A 20686-nucleotide genomic window follows, 5' to 3' on the forward strand; every position below is an offset into this window, starting at 1 on the left:
CCACCGAGCCGCCTCAAGATAACTACTTGTGTAATAATATTAGACAGTAAGTCACACTGGATAAGTAATATATGCTTGTAATCCATAAATAAATAGAGAACCCCTGTAAAAGGGATAGAAGTAATATAGCATTTTGCTGATGCTTATCTTATGGCTTCCAGAAAAATTTCAGAAAACATAGCCACACTATATATTGTTAGTAGCAACATGTAAAAATGTGCTTTACCTAAGAGAGAGGATAGCAGACGCAGTCTATAAACCTTTTGTACCTGACATTATGATGCCTGTCTGCAATAGTCTCATCCACTTCTGGATAGCCAAAGGAACATTACACACCAGATGACCAAAACAAGATACAATAGAATTTTCAGCAGGAATTACATCTGAAACAAGTCATGTTGTTCTGTTCATAGCTAAAGCGAGCTACAGTACAAACAAGCTACAGTACTAACTTGCTTCTAACAGGCTCAATCCCAAATCCCTCTCTAACACCTGATCAAGAGCACAGTTCAAGTGTTTGAGTGTTAATCAAATGCTTGTAACACAAGCACTGATTAATACTAACACCAGCAAGGGCCACCAAGTCCATGAGGAATTGTATACCATAAGAGGTAATCATGTTTTGATAAATTAAACCTCTGAAAACTGAATATCCCTATTACTGTAGCTTCTTTACCCATTTTTACACGCTTGTTTCTCTTTTAAGTAAGTTACAAATTTCACATACTGCATAGAAAAATTGGCAGAACAGAAGCTATTAATTGTCAGGTTATTCTTTTATCTGTGTAGCAAAGTATTGGGAAATTAGGTAGGTCATCATCAGGTAATCTTTCTTTTATTATTTTGGGTCCAAAACACACCTTAAATGTAATCATTATCAAAATACTTAGTAACCTAAAGTCGATTAACAGTGTTTTCGCCATGCTTTGTTGTGACTGATGTCATGGTGCCAAAATGTCTGTATTAAGAGAATGCTGCTGGCATCAGATTGCAACATATAATGCTTGATGTAATCCTAATTATGCTTGATGTTTTGGACACTGTATTCTGCACAGTATTTCTAAACTTGACAACCCCAATAATCAATTCTAAAACTATGGTATTTGTTCTTCATGTATCTTCCACTATTCTCCTGTATGAGGAAGACTGACCTGCACTGTGGCAGTATGATTGTCCTAATTTAAGGGTTTCAGCAAACAAAATTTTCATTAGATTTCTGCACATGACTGAAATACAGGGTGTAACCTGCACTTGTCTTGTTTGTCTCTGATCTAGTGCGCAAGTATACTGTTGATATGTTTAAGTCATATAAGTCACTCTGGAGTTTTACTAAACACTGTACGGTAACACATGTCTATAAATGTTTGAATTTATGTTATTACAAAAGTATCTAACACAATGTTGAAGATTAATTTAAAAGTATTCCCATCCACTTTTGGTGAACATTGTATCGTTTTTTTTTACCACTTTTTAATATGTGGGTATTATATGTAGTTAATATACCATTTTACTAGAACAAAAATGAATGGATAAACTTGTTTCATGACCAGGTGTGTGTTATGCTATTATTATTTAACTTAAGTATAAAATGTCTAGAGTTGATTTCAGCAGTGACATTCACATTTGGAGTCTTTTGCTGTTAAATTTCAATATGAAGTCTGAATAGCCATTATTAATTAAAAATATCAGGGGGAAAAATCTGATGAGGCAAAACTTAATGTGTGGCCAAATAAATGATTAAATGCATTTTAAAAAATGGTTGATCACAGAATTATTGTTTTTGTGTTAAAGAAACAAAAAATCTTTTAACAACCCTTTTCAAAAGAATTTTGACTGCAGTAATTATACAGGATTATACAGGATTAACCACAACATGCAACCACTGGTGCTGTAAGTCTCAGGAACAAGAAGACTTAAAGACAGATTAAAGTTTCCTCAGAAACATCCAAAAAGTCAGTGGAGTTCTGGAACAACATCCTATGGACAAATGAGACAAAGCATGTGACAAATTACCTTGTACAAAAGTGATGGGAAGAGAAAATAATAAAAGATGGGAAGTATAGTAGATGTTGGCAGACTATCACCAGGGAAGAAACATAGTGTCTGGTAATCACTGTGGGTTCTAGACTTCAGACTGTCATTGACTGAAAGGATTTGCAGGCAAGAATTAAACAATTAAAAGTTTATTCAGACACTGTTTACTCATGTAAATGTAAATAAATAAGCAATATAAACTTGACAGTATAATTCATAATCTACAGTTATTCAGTGGTTGGGCTACTCAGGCTCCAGGGGTGTCCATGGCGGTGCCTGCACTCTAATGGCAACTTTCTTCCAAGATGAAAAATGCTAAGAAATGACTACTGTACAGTAGACACTTGTAAATATAAACATGGTGTAACTTTGCTTAAACTGCCAAATGTATGAATGCATAAAAAACGGCAGTAAGGGGCAAAAGTCTCCAAATTTAAATTTATTACTCCAAAACACACAACCCAAGACCTATGAAGGTAATGCCCATAGGGATATTTAAATTTTTCTCATGTAATGGGCAAGGCTGTGATTTGTAGTCATCATTTTTGTAACATCAGTAGCTGCCAGTATCATAACCAGGATCTACGTTTCACCAGAAACTTTTAAAAATAGATTAGAAGAGGCAGCTTTTCATCTTTAACAGTGCCAGAATTGTCATCAGTGTTGTATCCACAAGCATGCTTGCATCAATGTGCATAAGGGTACTTTTTTTTTTTTTTTTTTTTTTTACATATTTCTTTTCTTTCATCACAAAAAAATGTATACACGTCATAATGGCAATGGAATAGCAAATGCTAAAGCATTTTTACAAATATTTATAAACAAAGGTAAAAACAGAAGGGAAAGTACAGTAATACTGTATGTATAGCACTTTGTTGCTTTTTTAAACTTTTTATTTTATTGGGGAGCAATATAGAGGTTATTGTCAGAGGGGCAAAGTCAGAAGTACAAAATGTTTCCACATCACTTCTCAAATATCTGCAGATGAAATGTTGATTAAACTACAATCAAAGCAAACAAAAGAAACAATATGATAAGCACTGAGGAGGAAAATGTGATGTTTCTACATTTCCTATAATGTACAACAGGAGTACAATATATCTTTTAAAAAAGGAAGCAAAGATGAAGCAACAGATATGGACAGTTCATAGGAGAAATTTGCTGGTTTTGAATGGAATTGTTATCCATGGTCCTTAGCTTTCGTTGCTTTATCTGTCCAAAAACACTGCTTTACACTCGGTCAACTGAAAGCAATAAGAAAGGGATACGTGTCCAGAGAATAGTAAGCACATAGGAGGTGCATCATGAGGACATGACAAATTCCAAAGTATACTTTTTTAGGAGAAAAAGTTTACCTTTATTTAGGAGCAAAGTTCCAAATTTTGTAAAACAATGGAAGTTCTTGAAAAACATAAAGATGTATTTTTTTTTAAACAAATTGGTGTGATACATTGGGAGGTTGCCAACAAGCAGCACTCCTTAGGTAGAGCACATCTGCACTGGACCCCATTACACACACACACTCACTCGAGTCCTGGACACAGGTTTGGGTGATCAGTGGTCATTAACTTCAGCACATGTCTCTTTAAAAACTCCAACATCAGTGTCAAAAAAAGTTCAGAAGTGGAGTGAGGAAGCCATCTACTGGTGGGGAGGGACATGAAGAGGAGCTGCACATCCATTTCAGTACATAATGGGAGGTTTGGAGTAGGGCCTGTTCTCTGTAAAAAGCAAAAAATTAAAAGCATATTCATTTATTTCTGTTAAGTATTAATGGTACATGAAGTAAACTCTAATTGGTACATTAAAAATATTTTTTCTCTCTTAACATCTAAATGAGAATCTTAAAATAATAACTTCTTAGCATTCTCAGTTTGGAGAATACATTCTGATTTCTTTAGCAAAAGAAATTGATATGAAACCTGCTACAGGCTGGGTTTGATTAATGGGCAGCCACTCCTAAAGAAATCAAATCCTGGAACCACACAGATCCTGAATAATTCCAGGGGAAGTCATAAGAACAAGAAAAGAACTAATGAAGGAGTTAGGGGCATCAAGTGTTAAATTACTTTCACCTTTAGGAGAGGCCTACATTGCCCCAGCCTGACAGTTTTCAACACAAGTGAGAAAGCCCATACTCAAAGACTGACATTAAAAGTCCTGACTAAAGTAAAAGAAAGAGAAATGGCCAGGTGTTAGGATTTGAGTGACTTTGACGAGGATAAAATTGTGATTTCTAGATGAGTATCTCCATAACAGCCGTTAGTGGTAAGTACCTACCAAAAATAATCTAAGGAAGGACAACTGGCCAGAGGGTCATGGTCACCCAAGGCCTACTGATTTGTGTGGGGAGCGAAGGCTAGCCCATGTGCTCTGATCCCACAGGAGTGCTATTGTAGCAAAAATTGTTGGGGAAAAAAAAAACACAAGCTATGACACAAAGGTGTGAGAACACACAGTGCATTGCAACTTGCTGCATATAAGGTACATGATATGGACCATGAAGCAGAGGAAGCCTATTTGGCCTGGCCTAATAAATTTAGGTTTGTTTTATTTCCTGTGGACAGCTGGATGTGTACATTGGTTAACTGGGAAAGAAATTACACTATAGAAGGGGTCAAGCCTACAGTAAGTTTCCTGTTATAGGCTACAGGTATTCAAAATAAAGTGGAATAGACGATGAGTAAGTGAGTAACTGAGGTTCTCCAGCAACCACAACTACTTCCTGCATCTAATTTGTAGAAATTATAATGTTACCTGTTATCATGCAAATTTTCACCCATACTTTTTCCTTGTTTATGACTGGTGGTCTGCAAACTTGTGGATATGAAGCGCACAGACGGGTCTCATTTTATACATGCTCATCCAGTGTGTTTGAAGTAGCTAGGAAAGTGCGGTCATTGTTTTGATCACAGTTTTGGATCATTACCAAAGTTGGAGATGCATGACAACACTTTCCCAAATGGTGTGAGCTTCTGATCATGGCATCAGAAGACACAGAGTATCTAAATAGAACTTTACAATTACACTTTGTTTTTAGTTTTACCTTACACCCGCATCTAGCTACCTCTGCCACACTGCACTTCTCTTAATCGGCTTGTAAAGCAGACACCTTTTGTGTTCAGCAGTTTGCTGTTAAAGCCACTTGTCTTGATTAATTAGAAAAGGCACAGATCGGCGTAATGGGCCAACATTGGCCTGGAACCTGAGAAAGCGTAAAAAGCTTTTAGCTTGCCGTGTGGCCTCTCTGCAAGGACAATCAAATCTAATGAAATCAGTTGTCAGTGCTAAGCTTGCAAAACTGTGAAGTCCGACTTGGGAGTGAAGCGCAAGCTAATTAGATATATGCTGGGTGTAATGGATAAATGTGGTGAGGTAGGGTGGGGAAATGCTGGAGAGTTGGGAGGGGGGACAGTTTGGACAGCACACTCGACCTAATTAGATTTTTGTTAGACATAATGGATAAATGTGGCAGGATGGTAGGACTGGCTAAATCCATAGACACTCTGCATTTATAGGCACTTTTACCAAAGGCTTCATACAATACAGTCTTTATAGACTGAAGAGACCCTAATGCCTGATTAAATATCCTCACCAAAGTCTTAAATGTTCTCATAGTTCCAGTCATAATACGCTGGAAAATACTACTCCACTCTGTTCTTCCATTCTAAAGTTCCGGGTCGTACCCTGCGATTTGTCAGCATTATGCTAATTTAACAACAATTTGTTTTTTCTTGTACATAATTTTTGGGCATAACTATATGGAAAAACACGAGGCAAAACCAGGGAAGATGAACTTACTGAGATCTTGACTGTACTGTATGACAGTTGTCTATATAGCTGTCTAAGCCAAAGCAACATAAGAGAATAACTGTCCATCTTCTGGGCCATACTGTAGATGTTGTGTACTTGACCTTCTTATTTTGTATCTTTGGATGGCAAGTTTTATGGTTGAATCAATGACAAACTTCATTTAAAATTTCAATCCTTGTAAAGTAAAGTTTGTCACTGATTCAGATGTAGTCAGGGTAGAAATGCATGGTAGATATACGTTTTGTACAACATGAGTTGAGATTTTGAGTTTACATATTGCACACATTAATTTTAAGTTGGCCTTTACTTTTCATTTTTTGCAATACTGTTCAGAAATCTAGTACAAAATAATCTGACTCACCCACATTGCACAAATTTAAACTGGTACACATAAATACACAATTATACGGCCGACTCTTACCTTGCATGGCTGAGTCCTGCTGATTGCCATTATGCTCAGGTTCCACTTCTGGTATCACTGCTTCTGAAACCAACCAATCACAGCACACTTGTCAGAGGCTACTAACTGATTAACCACTCACACCACCAAACAATAAATCAGCCCACACTATTAGTTATATCTGCTTAAATAAATAAATGGTACTCTTCTGTTATGTACTGAACACAGGACTCTACCATTAAATCACCTCCGGCTGTCAGATAATAATATAACTGAATTTAATCCTATTTTTTTCATAACCGAAAAAGTAAATGAGTTTATTTAAACATCAGTTGTTTATTATGTTTTTACATCTTGTCCAATTATTTTAGTCAGAAAATTTCACCACAAACTAGGAAATTTTGAATGAACTGTACTTGCAGACTTATTGTCCATATTTAGGACATTGTCAAAAATACAGACAAATGTATATTTGTGACAAACAAATGGTGGCTATGTTATACTGTGAGGGCATTCTGCTGGCATGATGTGGCTGTGTTATACTGCGAGGCATTCTGCTGCCATTATGGAAATGTCCACTCCACTTCTGCTGGCATGATGCACTGTACTGTATGTTCCCTTCAAATCATCAACCAAATGATATTCTGCTCGATCATCTTTATCTTATAATAAAACATTCCTATAAGTATAAAAATGTTTCATCACAAGGTAAAGATTTCCAGCTCCTTGTTGAATCTATGCTATGAAGAAGTTTTAAAGGCAAAAATGTCCAACTCAGTACAAGTAAGGTGTATCTAATGAAGTGACTGCCGAGTACAACTCAAAATTGATTTCAAAATTGAATCAAATTGTTTCAATTCATACAATTTATAGGTAAACACTTGCACATTTTTATACTTGTATTGTTTAAACTTGCATAATTTTTAAACACCCCATGGACATCAAGATTTAATTTCCCTTTGGTGCTATAACAGCATCCACTCTTTTGTGATAGGTTTGCACTTGACTATGTTAAAAAAATATAATAAATATAATGCAAAAATACAATAATAATATAAATAACTAGACATTTGTGTCCTTTAGACTTTTTGGACAACAACAATTCGTCCATATATAGATGTGATGGTCAGGTGTCCACATACTTTTAGCCATATACTGTAGCATATGCTGTCAGTAAAGGAGCCTCTCTCCCTGACACTTTCAGATAAAAGACTAAAGGCATATTCCTCTTAATTCTATAGTGAATCGCTATATACTTACAGATGTGTCTGTACAATTAAATTATCACATCTTTTCCTGTTCACATTCTGCTTATTGTTTGGTTATGCAAGTCAACTAAACACAAGTGAACAGGTAAAAAACAAGCAATTATGAAAACAGTTTACCTCTTTTAATGGTCTAAATGTGTGCACATTTAGCCCATTTATGATAAGCATCTGTCTCTATTTCCTCCCCTCGCATCATGATGCTAATGTATCGCTAATAGTTGAGGCTAATATGGAAACACCAGTATCAGCATTGATAAGGAAATATGAGAAATAGAAGAGGGAAGAGGAATAGAAATAGAGCAGGAAAAAAGTCTGAGAGTGCAACAATAGATCAGAGAGGAGATTAGAGTAGAAGGGAGCTCACTCTCATGGGAAGGGAATGACTACAGAACCTGTAGTACTAAAGAAGAAATCGCAAAGCACCAGGAAGTGAAGACAAAAGATAAGGGCCAAAGAACTTCAACTTGTTTGTTGTCAAATTATAGCAAGTTGCACATTTTTTCTGAAAAGTGACTTTAATCTTTAGAGGATCATATTTATTGTTAGTCATCATTAAAGTGTTTTAAGATGTGCTGCAATTTAAATAAACTATATATTGCATCCTTATTTTACAAAACCATTGCTGGTCCACAAAGGCACTGAATTTGCTAAATGTCTCTGATATAGAGCTTTACTGCAAAGAAACTGACTCAGCATCTATAAAGCTGATAAATAGGATTCTCCTATGAATACTATTATTTCATATATTATTTACACTGGATCTCTTAGATAGTTTCTATACTTTAGGCAAATAAAAAAAAATTGGATTTAAAATCAAAAGATGAAAATGAGATAATATATCATAATTTCATCTTTTCATTTTACAGAAGTATGACCCTAATAATTAATTATGCGTATGCGTATCATCCAATTAAAGTCCAGTGCTAGTGTTAATTAACCTTTAATTAAGTGAGAATCTGACTAATTATCTGTACAATAATTATATAAACTTTTCTCTGAACACCCTATCCATTTAAAAAAAACCTGCCCTTCAACACCACTGAAGCCAAAACCCCTTTATTCTCCCTCAGGAAGACAAGACACTACGCCTTGCCTCAACCCTTTGGCATTTGCCTAAAAGCTGTTTAACACAAACCACTGAACATACAGTATACTGTATACAAAGTGCTGTTGGCTTTGAAAATAAATGCAAGTTAGCCTGTCAGTGTTTGCATGCTTAGCCAGAACCTCCTCTCCCAGCATCACCATGAAATATGCTTTAGTGCAGAACTATAAACCAGTCATGACTGTTAGGTGTGAGGGCTGAATACCAATGTGTACATTTTTGGAAATAATTCAGCACTAGACCTGTGTAAATCAACTCAGAATATGGCCTAACCCTTAAAGGTCCTATATATTTTTTATTTCTTTAGGAGTCTCAGAACTCCCCCAAAATGTGTGTTATTGCTCCAGTTGAAATATTGCTCAGATAATGCATTTTTCATACCTGAAACTCACTTTTTGTCAAAAATAACATTTGAGTGTCTATGGAAACCAGCTGAGGCAAAATTATTCTTATTTTGCAAGAATATTGCGCATTCCTCTTCTTTTAAAATTTATTGTAAGTTGGTGTAATACTGCCATTTAATTGACTGGAGTGTGGAGCAACATATTAACAGGAAAAAAGACATCACATTTAACAATCAACAACACAAATGACATAATAGCTTAGTATTTATTTTATACTTTTTGTAGTTATTAATACTTTAAAGCAGTGGTTCTCAAACATTTTCTGTCATTCCCCACTTGAGAGGGTGGGCGAATTTTCAAGCCCCACTTGTCAACAAAATGATAACGAAAACGGCCAAGTGTACTATTTATTGAAATATCAATTTCTAAACCGATAAGATCAAATAACACCAAGTTCAAAACTAAAATACACGTGCAATTGTTATAACAGGCTTACTTCGTCACTTATCTAGAGCTTTCTTTCAAAAAAAGATGTTGTCGATAAGTGTCTTCCTACTTTGTCTCATGCTGTCTGCTGCCAGCGGTTTAAGACACAAAACACACAGAGGTCTCTCCTCTGCCCTCACCATCCCCACCATGAATTCAAGCGCAACATAGGCTTCATCATGTTTTCCTTTCGGCTGGATCTTTGGTTGATTGGGCTGATGATGCTGAATCACCTGCTTATTTGTGGTCCATGTAACAAATGTATCCATTGATGTTATTATGCTCACTACATACAGTACGCTACTGTGTTATTGTCTAAAATGCCCCCGACCTAGGCCACGGATTGCCCACCTAAATTCATAGGTTTATGGTTTACAAATTACAAATTATAACAAATGAATTTAATTATAAAGTAAGCAATATAAAAAAAAGGTTGTATAGGGGGCAAAATATATAAATTATATATTTTTTCATATACCACATGTATATTTTTATATTGCTTATTTTATAATAAAAATAATTTCCTGTAATTTTTCACCACAAACAATATTTAGTGTAATTTGTGATAAATAATTTGTTATTTGTACATTGACAAACCCCTGCAAAATAAATGTGCCATAAAATAATCATTTTGGGGGATTTGTATTAATCGTCTCGACGAGTGTCACGTGCCTAGGGTTAATTATAATAGTAATAATATATTTGATAATAATAAACCTTTGAATGTATGTCCTAATATAATATTTGATCGAGATTATGTAGGGGGTCAATCCGTGGCAGGGGGACACTTTAGTGCATAACACCTGTTTGTGACGGCGGTAAAGTTAGTTTGATATTCGCATCTCCGAATTTAATAGCTGCGTGAATAAACCCGCAAAAAAGATACCCAGATATATTTCCTCTCTACATTGTCTTTAAGCTACATCCGCCTTAAATTATACATGTTTAAAAGCATAAACACCATTATTCTCTACGGCGCAACGAGTGATTTAGGGATCATCGCAAAATGCGCACACCAACAAAAAGCGTAGAACGATATTGATCTTCCCTTCTGTTCAGCGCCTGAAGGATCAAAAAGCAACTTTGTTGCCGCACTAGAAACTAGAAATGCCAGACTAGTACTGCCTGATAAAATATTAATGTTTAACAAAAACACAGAAACATCAGCATACACATTGAAATAAATGAAATGACATATATAATACCGAATGTTTCCTTATATATTGTTCCTCTGCAATCAACATGCCGACGTTAAACCGTTATTGTTGCACTATGGTTCCACTTTTTCTCTGATGTTATTTTAATTTACTTGTATTAATAATCCATTTCTTTGTGTGTCATTATTTAGTTAAAGAAAATAAAGATTAAAAAAAGCAATAAAGAAAAGCATGAATTAGAATAGGTACTTTCCTATTATTTTCCACTAATTCCCTCCCGTTCATTGCGCCCCACCTGTCATATCTCTATTCCCCACTAGTGGGGCGCGCCCCACACTTTGAGAACCACTGCTTTAAAGCCTCAAGTCAAATCAAATCGGCAGTCTACCTATTATTCAAATATATAAATAAATACATTTAAATATTTAAACATTACTTTTCAGATTACGATCACAAACACAGGTACCCAGGGTTCCCAAAAATCCCACCCATCCTCGTTTACAGAAATGACTGGTAGGACATTATGAAAGCGCGGATGACTTTATGCACCAAAGGGAAAATAGTTACCTCGGCAAGTGTCCTTGCCATGTTGTCTGATTCTTTTGGTTCCTTGTTCAAGCATCTCAAGTGGTGCACTTGTTAAGGATAAGATTATAAGTAATTTGGCTAGATGTATGGAATGTAAATTCATGTAATATCATTAAAAGTGCAAATTCTGACCAATGCACAGACAAAACCTTTCTTTTTTCCAAATAATATCAACTAATATATAAATTAATATCAAGTCATTTAATAATATCTCAGTGTTATTTTTTATCTGCCTTTATGTAAAATAAATAAATAAATAAATTACATTTCTCTGAATTGATTTTTTACCCCCAAGACATATTTCCAGTCACTACAGCACTCACTATTGGACGCTGAAACCTTTTATTTTTTTTAAACAAAGTTAAACAACAATTTATTTTTAGGACCCAAACAGACATACTTTGAAATAAAACTACAAGCATGGCAGAGCAGCTACTTGCTTCACGGTAACATGGTACGTTTTATGAATAAAGAAGAAACCAATGCAGACAGTTATTCAACGTTCTAGCTGTAATGTCCTTTAAAGACTTATGTAATGTTCACACCTCTCTGTCCAACCATGTTAATTAATATAATTAGTGTAAAAAAAGATGTCAACTTGTAAAGCATCTGAACACAGCCAATGAATTGTGTATTTATTTCCTCATACTTACATTCTGGTAAAACAAACATTTTAGACTTCTGCAGGAATTGATGCACATCAACAACATAAACTTCAACTTTGTTTAGAAAACTTAAAAATACTGTTTATCGGTAACTCAGTCAGAAAGCTCTCCAGAAATATGTTTATTTGTGTAGTACTTAAACTTGTGTACTTACAGTACATTTTAGAGCACATACCTAGTACGTAAGTGAAACATTTAAGTAATACTACTCATAGTGGAGTACATTTTTGTACATACTTGTACTTTTGCTTGAGTACTGAGTTTGTGTACTTTTGCCACTTCTGGTGTTTATATACAAACATTTAATCACTGTCATTATTATAAATAAACTATGAATCTGCATGCAGTGACTTCTGCTAATGCCTGCGAGGACTATGGGAAGTCAGCTTCTGAAACAAAAGGTCTTGATCTGACAAAAAAGCATGTAAACAGCGTTTTCCTACAGAAGCGAGAGAAAGAGCTGGAGAAAGGGCTAAAGAGAGATATCAGAGAAAAGAGGCGCACCATTAAGACTCATGCAGAGGTTCTCAGGAGAGGTGGCTTGTTTAAGGGCCTGTTCCACTTGTTCTCTCCTCTTTGACTCGAAATCCAGGGCCTCCTGCAGTTTCCTCTTCACCTTCTTCTCTTTCTTCAGACGCTTCTGGATAGTAGCTGTGGAGCAGTTGGAGAAAGCAAGACGGAATAAAGTGAGTGGAATAAAATGTTTTTTTTTTTAATTATTATTAAAATAATTATAATTATTATAAGTGCTTAATTATCACTAGATGCACAACACCGTGGAGCCCATTGCAGTCTTAACCATTTTAAGTTAAAGTTTATGGTGTACTGCACTTCTCAGCTTCATATTTTAATATGACTATAGTTAAATAAAAAAAAAATAAAAAAATCAAAAAGCACAGATACTGTACGTGCCAGCAAAAAAAGCAAAATGGACACTTTGTGTTGATGGAGAGGCTTCAGACTGTGTATTTGGCTTTTTGGATATGTCGGGTAGAACAAAAGTTATCATTACTTTTATAAAGGGTAAGTTTTGCCATAAGCAGAATACTGGAATGACTTTGCAAAAATGCATATTATTTATTTATAATTTTTTTGGTCATAGAAACAACCAAAAACAACTAAGTGAGGCAATGAACAAAAATAAAATATATTTTAACAATGATTTGACCGAAATAATCATACTATTTAAGATTAGATTAGAATAATTACTGTAAAAATTAACAGTTCATATAGATGTCTTAAAAAAATCCTAAACTGCAACGGGGTGATCTTTCAACTTGTAGATACAAAGAACATCTTCATCTAACACCATCTCCATCGACTTCACGCAGTGTGGGGCAAGAGCACTTCTCTTCGGCTTCTTGGTCGTGTTGAACAAATGTAAGCATAAACTGTGTGTGTTTGTTGTTTTGTGTGTTTTGATGTATTTTGGTTTGGTCTATGGAGGTCCCCTCTTAGATACAGGTAGACTTTACTCAGATTTTTTACACATCTCCCCACTTGGAATGTTTTTTAAAAATAAAATAAAAATACAAATTTTCAGGCATGTGTTAAAAAAAGGCCATTAATCATAACGGCCATTTATATATACAGTCTGAATATTTGTGCAGGAGTGATTATGTGTAAATGTTCAGAAGCTTACAGTTGCATGGAAATAAAGTCAGAAAAGGTGTGTGACAACAGTCTCTGCGTCTTCACAGACATTTACTCTACAGTCTATGGACGTCCCTTCTTGGATTAATACTGTAGAAGTCACTCAGTGGCATATGTTTAAAAAAAAAAATGTAAAACATTTTTTTAAGTTATATTATAAAAACATACCTTAAAAGAAAATTTTACATGTCAATTTTGTTTTTTCAAAATAAACAGAAACCCTGTTCCCCTCTTGGTGAGTGTAGAGTGACAGTCCTCTCTTAGTAACATAAACGTGTTTGTATGTGTGTGTGTGTGTGTGTGTGTGTGTGTGTGTGTAATTTCACAGCAATTAACAGTTCTTAAAAATACACTAAAACAGACCCACACACACAGACGTACGCATATATGCACAGTGGCATGCGCGCACACACACATGCACACACAAACAAACTCCGTCTCTGTCCCCTGCCCCATCACATCTTCCTCACACCTCTAATTACATGCATTTAAATCACCAAATCCTTAATTTCCTGCACCATTTAGAGCTGTATATTAATAATTTGTATGGCAGCAAGAGCCGTGGCTATGAAATTATTAAAGTGTTTGTACATATTGTAGGAGTTGTTATCCAGGAGGCTAATTGGCCTAATTTCTTGGCGTTAATGGTAGCAGTCGACTCTGAAATAAATCCAACTGTTAAGAGATATTTTTTGGCAGCACACTACCGTTGTATAGTCATTTCATTCTGTGGAAAGATTTATTAATTATTCTGCAGTATAGATATGGATGTCACTGATAAATTTATTAAGTCATTAAATTACTGTAAACACAAAGAAGGTAATTGTTACCTAAATTATTGCAGGAAATTCTGCATTGAACCGATGATTATTGTAAGCACACAGAATGTTAAATCCAACAGCTATTTATTACAACTTACTTATTCCATAGGGCACTAGTCAATAATACTGCATACAGCTATTCGGTAAATATTAAATATAAATATGCTTTCCTTAAGGATTTCCTTAGGTTACTACAAACAAAAACTACCATGTTAACAGGCTTTTCCATTGGCTTTCATTTACTGCCTCCCCTACATAAATGTAATCAAATAGATGGCTTTTGGATTTTTACTGTTTGTTTCCATAAATATTATGCATTATATATTTCAGACATTTGGACATAAAAAAAATGTAAGTACACACACACACACACACACACACAAACACAGAAAAACAACCCCTGCCTGTATGTACCTCGGCTGTGGAGCTCAGAAGTGAGCTGTCTCTCCAGACTCTCTCTCATTTCACGTTCTCTGTATAGCTCCATCTTGAGCTCTTTTCTCTCCTGCTGCACCTGTTTTTCCTGTACACGTGCATTGTCCACTGCCACCTTCAGCAGGCCCTGCACCGAAAACAAAATCCTCACCTTTACACAGTAAAGAAGGTTTCAAAATCCACTCTAAAGAAAGCATACATACATGCAGTCAGATCCATAACTTTTGTAATAAAGATAATTTGGCTTTCTTCCTCTGTACACCATCACAATGAATTTCAAATGAATTAACGAAGAACTGAGCGAAGTCAAGACTTTCAGCTTTAATTGAAGTTTGACAGAAGTGTGGCATTAAAAGTATTTTTGGGGGGACCATAAATTAGGGAACAAACTATGCTTGTATTTTTGCTCTGAGAAACTCTTGGTTAGTTTTCTCTCCATGTTTTGGGTCATTATCATATCTGTAATATAAAGTGGCATCCTATCGATTTTGCAGCTGGATCTGAGCAGAACGTACAGTATAGCCTTGTGCACTTCAGAAAGCCACTTTTGTTGGCATCAATTAAAACCAGTGAGCTGGTTCCACTGGCAGTTATACATTTTTTCTGGTGCCATAGCACTGCCTTCACATTTACCAGATGATGTAATATGCTTAGGATCTTGAGCTGTTCCTTTCTTTCCATACTATACCAAAGTTATACTAGGATGATTCTCTTCCCATCATCCTGGTATAACTTTAACGGTATGACTTTGATTTCTTCAGTCTAAAGTATCTGCCAAAGTTTTCTGGCAAAGTCTGTTCTGGCCTTTCTTTTCTTGTGCATTACCAGTGGTTTTCATAAATCCATCTAATAACTGTAGGCTCTGATAATGGCATCCCTACCTTCTCAAGGGTGTTCTTGACTTGATATTCTTCACCATGGACATGATTCTGTCATCTACTTCATTTGTTTTTTATGGTCTTTTGTTCTTGCTGAGCCTGCCAGTTAATTCCTTCTTTTGAAGAATGTTTTAAACGGATGTATTAGTAACTCACAATGACTTTGCTACATATAGATAGATTGCTATAAATGATATTTTTTTTATATTTGCTATATATAGACAGATCTTAGGGGTTTCTTTTTTCAGCCTAAACATGGCCTTAATCAATTGCAAAGACACTATTTTGGACCTCATGTGCGAGTTTAAGTAAACAGCTAACAAATACAAATGTAACAACCAGGCTCGATTAGTCATAGAGTAAAGAGAAAACAGGCCTCACCTGTCCATGTAACTACTTGTCAGCCATTTGTTCCATTATTTATGAGCCTCCAAAATTGGGGTTTGTATGAAAATGGTGGTAACTCCTAATTGGTCAATGCCACACTTTTATCCAACCCCTCGAATTAAAGCTGAAAACCTTGACTTCGCTCCCATCTTGAGCTTTTAATGTCAAATTTAATGTTTTGGTGTACACAGGGCAAGTGCCAAAACACTTATCTTTGTTCTAAAAATTTCAGGATCTGACTTTACATAAACACCATTACTGTTGTGGACTGTTGCACCTAAGACAGTACTAAAGGGTCTTTGTACATGTAACGCATATTATGCAGACTATATACACACCACAGTAAAAAGACAAAAATGCACAAGTAAGAATCAGCAAGTGGACAAAGAGCAACCGTACCTGGATGTTAGTGAGCAATGTCTCAACCGATGACAGGCCCTCGGTAAAGAGTAATGGAGTGGGAAAGCCTGGAGGAAGAGTCTGAGCACCCAGAGGAAGCTTCTCAAAACCCGACTTCAGTAGGGGCAGGGCTATCTGAGCTTCATCTGGGAACAAAACCACAAACACAGCAGAAAGTCAGTTAAGTATCTATCTAACTTCTCCAGGTTTCTCTGTGTGGATTAACTACAGAACACCCATGTATGTTGGACATACAGGGAAGATGGGCTAAAGTAGAGATTTAAAGCACAAAAAGTCGAAAGAAGACGGGTAATGGAGATGGAGGAGTCGTGATTCACTTGGGCTAATCTGTCTGGGGTCTGTGCGCCTTCTCGGGTAAGACAAATAGGACAGGAGGGGAGGGAATTGTGATGGCAGTGCATCACGGGTCACATTGATTTCCCCGCCAGATAACCCTGCCTTCCGTTTGGCCCATTGTTCATCTCTCCACCTGTCCCTACAGCTATAAATTTTCCCTTTTGTTCACTATGGAAAAAGGGCATTGAAGTAAAAGCTCAAGAGGAGAAGTAGAAGCAGAAGAAGAAAAAATCTTTCTCCCCCCTGAATGCTTTAACGTTGTGTGATTAAGTTTTTGCTGTGGCATGAAAGTGGTGAGCAGCACATCAAGGTCATGTGGAAAGAGTGTGAAGCAGAGGGAGATAGTAAGACTGGGGCGGGATGGAGGGAATATGAGGCAGACGAATTGGGTGAGAAAAGGAATGAAAGCACCAGGGGACACTGGAAAGCCAAAGGTGTGAGGTGAATAGTGAGACTGAGTCCAGCCATGATAATGGTTTAAGATCATAAGAAAAGGTGCATGCATCTGATGTTCAGCAGCATGTTCTAACCCCTTATAAAAGAAGTCTAGAAAATGTCAGTATTAATGACCGAGTTAAATGTCATCATATTACACTCTGTGCCCCTCTGTAATGCAGTTTATAGTTCAATCTCACCCTGACTAACACTGATTCATCAGCCTTTGTTGTACACTGAACTACAAATCCCAAAGCTGGCTTAGCAGAAAAGGGTTTGATGGTGGCATACTCTTAAAAGCACTGGCCTCCTGCTGGCCTCCTGCACAACTAATTGCAAGTTTCATTGAAGCAGTTAATAGCGCACACTTCAATACATTTTTATTCTGTTCCACAATGAATCCTCAGCTTGTGACATTTACAAAGAATCTCTGTTATCTCTGCTATCACCTTAAACAAAACATGAACAAATAATTAATCTGTGTGTGTGTGTGTGTGTGTGTGTGTGTGTGTGTGTGTAAAGAAAAGTGTGTGTGTGTGTGTGTGTGTGTGCATGTGCGTGGAAAGAAAAGCTTGTGTGTGTGTGTGTGTGTGTGTGTGTGTGTGTGTGTGTGTGTGTGTGTAAAGAAAAGTGTGTGTGTGTGTGCATGTGCGTGGAAGGAAAAGCTTGTGTGTGTGTGTGTGTGTGTGTGTGTGTGTGTGTGTGTGTGTGTGTTTGTGTGTGTGAAAAAGAGCATGAGAAGGAGACCTGTTTTACCCTTTATGTGACTCCAGACATAAAGTTGCTCATTATGAAATGAATAAAGACAGAGATATCAAAATAATGTGACCCTCTTTCTCTGGTTCACTGGTGACTCAAACAATGCAGCATCAGTACCAAGTCTGTGCACTCACCTCCAACACAACACCTCTTAGTTACGTCACCTAGATTGAAAGCAGCCATGCATTAAATGCCATTTCCTTTGATTCGTTTAAAAAAAAAAACGACCCCAAGACAAAACACCCCAAGCCAGGAATACTAAACATATAAAGCAAAACAAAAAGAGGTGGAAAGTGCTTTTTTCCTTTTCTTTCTTTTAGCCTACTATATGTACTGTATCAATTATTCATTGGCCAAGCCCTTTCATTTACTCTACTCCTAAAAATAAACACAAAAGCCTTTCCTTCGAGTCTGAACAAAAGGTCACCAACTCTCAGGCAAACCTCTTTCCAACAATTTCCAAAACCTCAACAATTCTGCCTATCATTTAAAACAGTCGTGTGCGTATTTGTTTTCTGTGTGTGAGACAGTTCAGTTCTATTCTTGTCAAAGACAGGTTATGACTGGAGAGTACGAGAAGCACAAAGTTCTGAAAGGGGTTGTAGTTCAAGATTTCAGAAGATCAGAAGATAAGCTTACTCCACCTTCCTGTATTCTGAAGACTTTAACTTTGAGGAAAACTCTTGACATGATGTCAGCCTTTTCAGAGAAGGTACAGTAGATCGTCTCTGGGTTCCATATGGAGGAACAGATGCTGGAGAGCACCAGTGTCTATGAGAGCTATAGTACGGTGAACTGCTTTCATAGCCTATTTGTTGTTTTTTATTTTGTACATGTGTTTAAAGGAGATTTTCCTGAATATTCAAAGGCCTTCAATTAGGGAATAATTAAGCCCAGGCTTTTGCTGCTGTGTTTTTGTCAGGTGCACAACCACACACACAGGTTTGTTTACATAGCAATTTGCATATCCAGATCAAGGCACTCTCGTAAGCATCCTAATTGCCAAAATTTATGTTAAAAAATGAGCAATGGCTAATTATCTGAGTTCTTGAAGTGAGACCCATAAATTGTCATGCATTAACTGTCATGTCAAACTAGAACTAAGAAAACTGAGAGGCAGGTATTTATGTTGTTCATCCATGATCTGTAAAGAATCATTAGTCTCATTTTCAGCGCAAGATCCTCTGCCTATTTTTTAAAAGTGTGTTACAACAGGAGTTTGATTTTAATAAAAAGCCCTGACTTAAGATACTGAATAACAGCCCCATATTGCAACTGTTCTGACTAGAGACACGTGAAACCGTGCTCTTATGAATATCTTTTGTTTAGCATTAAACCACAATATATAACCTGAAGTAATGTGCATGTGGTCAAAGGAGAGGGAATAGCATGGTAGCATAGCAGCTGGCAAATATTCTCTGACGGAGCCATAACTCATGTGACAGGAGGCACAGACAGGTAATGAGAGAGAGAGAGAGAGAGAGAGAGAGAGAGAGAGATGTTTACTCTGCTAACTCTATATTCACCATAATTTATTACCAGGGGGCTTCTAAAGGACGGGAATACAAATGTCTCTACAAATGTGGTATTTATAGTTAGACGCACCCCGATCACCAAGAACCGTCAAACTGTAGAAACGCGCGCGCACACACACACACACACACACACACACACACACACACACGTACAAAATAGCTGACTTAGCAACAGAAGTGCAACAAAATGTTGCTATGAGTAAGGCAGATGACTTTCTTATACAGTATTTTACCTGTTTTTTGACCTGAAAGTCAGCAGCAAAGTCTCCAAAAAGGATTAAATTTTGTGAAGGTTCTGAAGCAAGAATGTGAGGCTTCATAGTGGGCACTGTAGCAATACTGCTTCTATCTGAACAAATTTAAAATAAAATAAAAAAAATAAAATTTAAATTATGAGTGATGGCAGAAAAAAAATGACTATAGTGTCAAATGTTTACGTAGACTTTTTTAAAGTAATATTTTATCCATATACCCAACATACCACTCAACTACAGTATGCAAGAAATATTTGGGAGGCTTTTTTCTAAAACACAAATTTTGGTCCAACATCTCAGCCAATGCAAAGTTTCCTTATACAGTACTTGATGCTCTGGGGTCTAATGAAAGTTCAACCCACATACAGTAGTGAACTAATAAAAAAAAGCATACATTTTACAATAATCTGCTTGACCATCCTTGTTGAATAAATGCAAAAGTGGAAGTAGTCTAGCAGAAACTAGAAAATGATGAAACTTGCATAAAGCCAAAAGGAAGACTGACTGATGAGCTTGAAACAAACACAACATACCAGTGAGCTCCGTAACTAATATGGAAGATGCAAGAACTTGTAAATTAAATTAACAAATATGCCCATAAATAAATGAGTAAAGCAAACAAACAGACTCCAATCACCAATAATCTATGCAGAAATGAAAATAAGGCTTAATGAGTGTTCTTCTCTGCCAATTAAGCTTGTATATTAAATGAGAGAAATACTGGGTCAACACACTTCAGCTCTTTAACCTGTGCACAACAGGACTGGATCAAGATGAGTCAGGTAACCCAGGGGACTTCTGGGTGTTTGCACAATGTTGGAAAACACAGCGAGTTCTATTTTATTAGTATTTAAAAAATGTTGCTTGCTTAGTAAAAAAAAAAAGAAAAAAAAAGGCACTGTTGAGTCTAAGG

General features: G+C 36.3%; 1 protein-coding gene across 2 annotated transcripts in view; it reads right to left on the reverse strand.

The window, feature by feature from the left end:
- Positions 1 to 2186: 2186 nt before the first annotated feature.
- dacha (dachshund a) overlaps positions 2187 to 20686 on the reverse strand; it is a 134915-nt gene continuing 116415 nt past the window's right edge. The window contains exons 8-12 of one of the 2 annotated variants that reach the window (XM_053479098.1): positions 16434 to 16579; positions 14749 to 14896; positions 12365 to 12511; positions 6269 to 6328; positions 2187 to 3755 (exon numbers count right to left, since the gene is read on the reverse strand). In XM_053479098.1, the coding sequence (XP_053335073.1) occupies positions 3718 to 3755; positions 6269 to 6328; positions 12365 to 12511; positions 14749 to 14896; positions 16434 to 16579 (539 nt within the window). In that variant the 3' untranslated portion in view covers positions 2187 to 3717. Of the gene's footprint in view, positions 3756 to 6268; positions 6332 to 12364; positions 12512 to 14748; positions 14897 to 16433; positions 16580 to 20686 lie in introns of both variants that reach the window. The other variant, XM_053479097.1, reaches the window with a different exon arrangement.

This window comes from Clarias gariepinus, chromosome 19 (assembly GCF_024256425.1).
Source record: "Clarias gariepinus isolate MV-2021 ecotype Netherlands chromosome 19, CGAR_prim_01v2, whole genome shotgun sequence".
In the NCBI taxonomy this organism is placed as follows: domain Eukaryota; kingdom Metazoa; phylum Chordata; class Actinopteri; order Siluriformes; family Clariidae; genus Clarias; species Clarias gariepinus.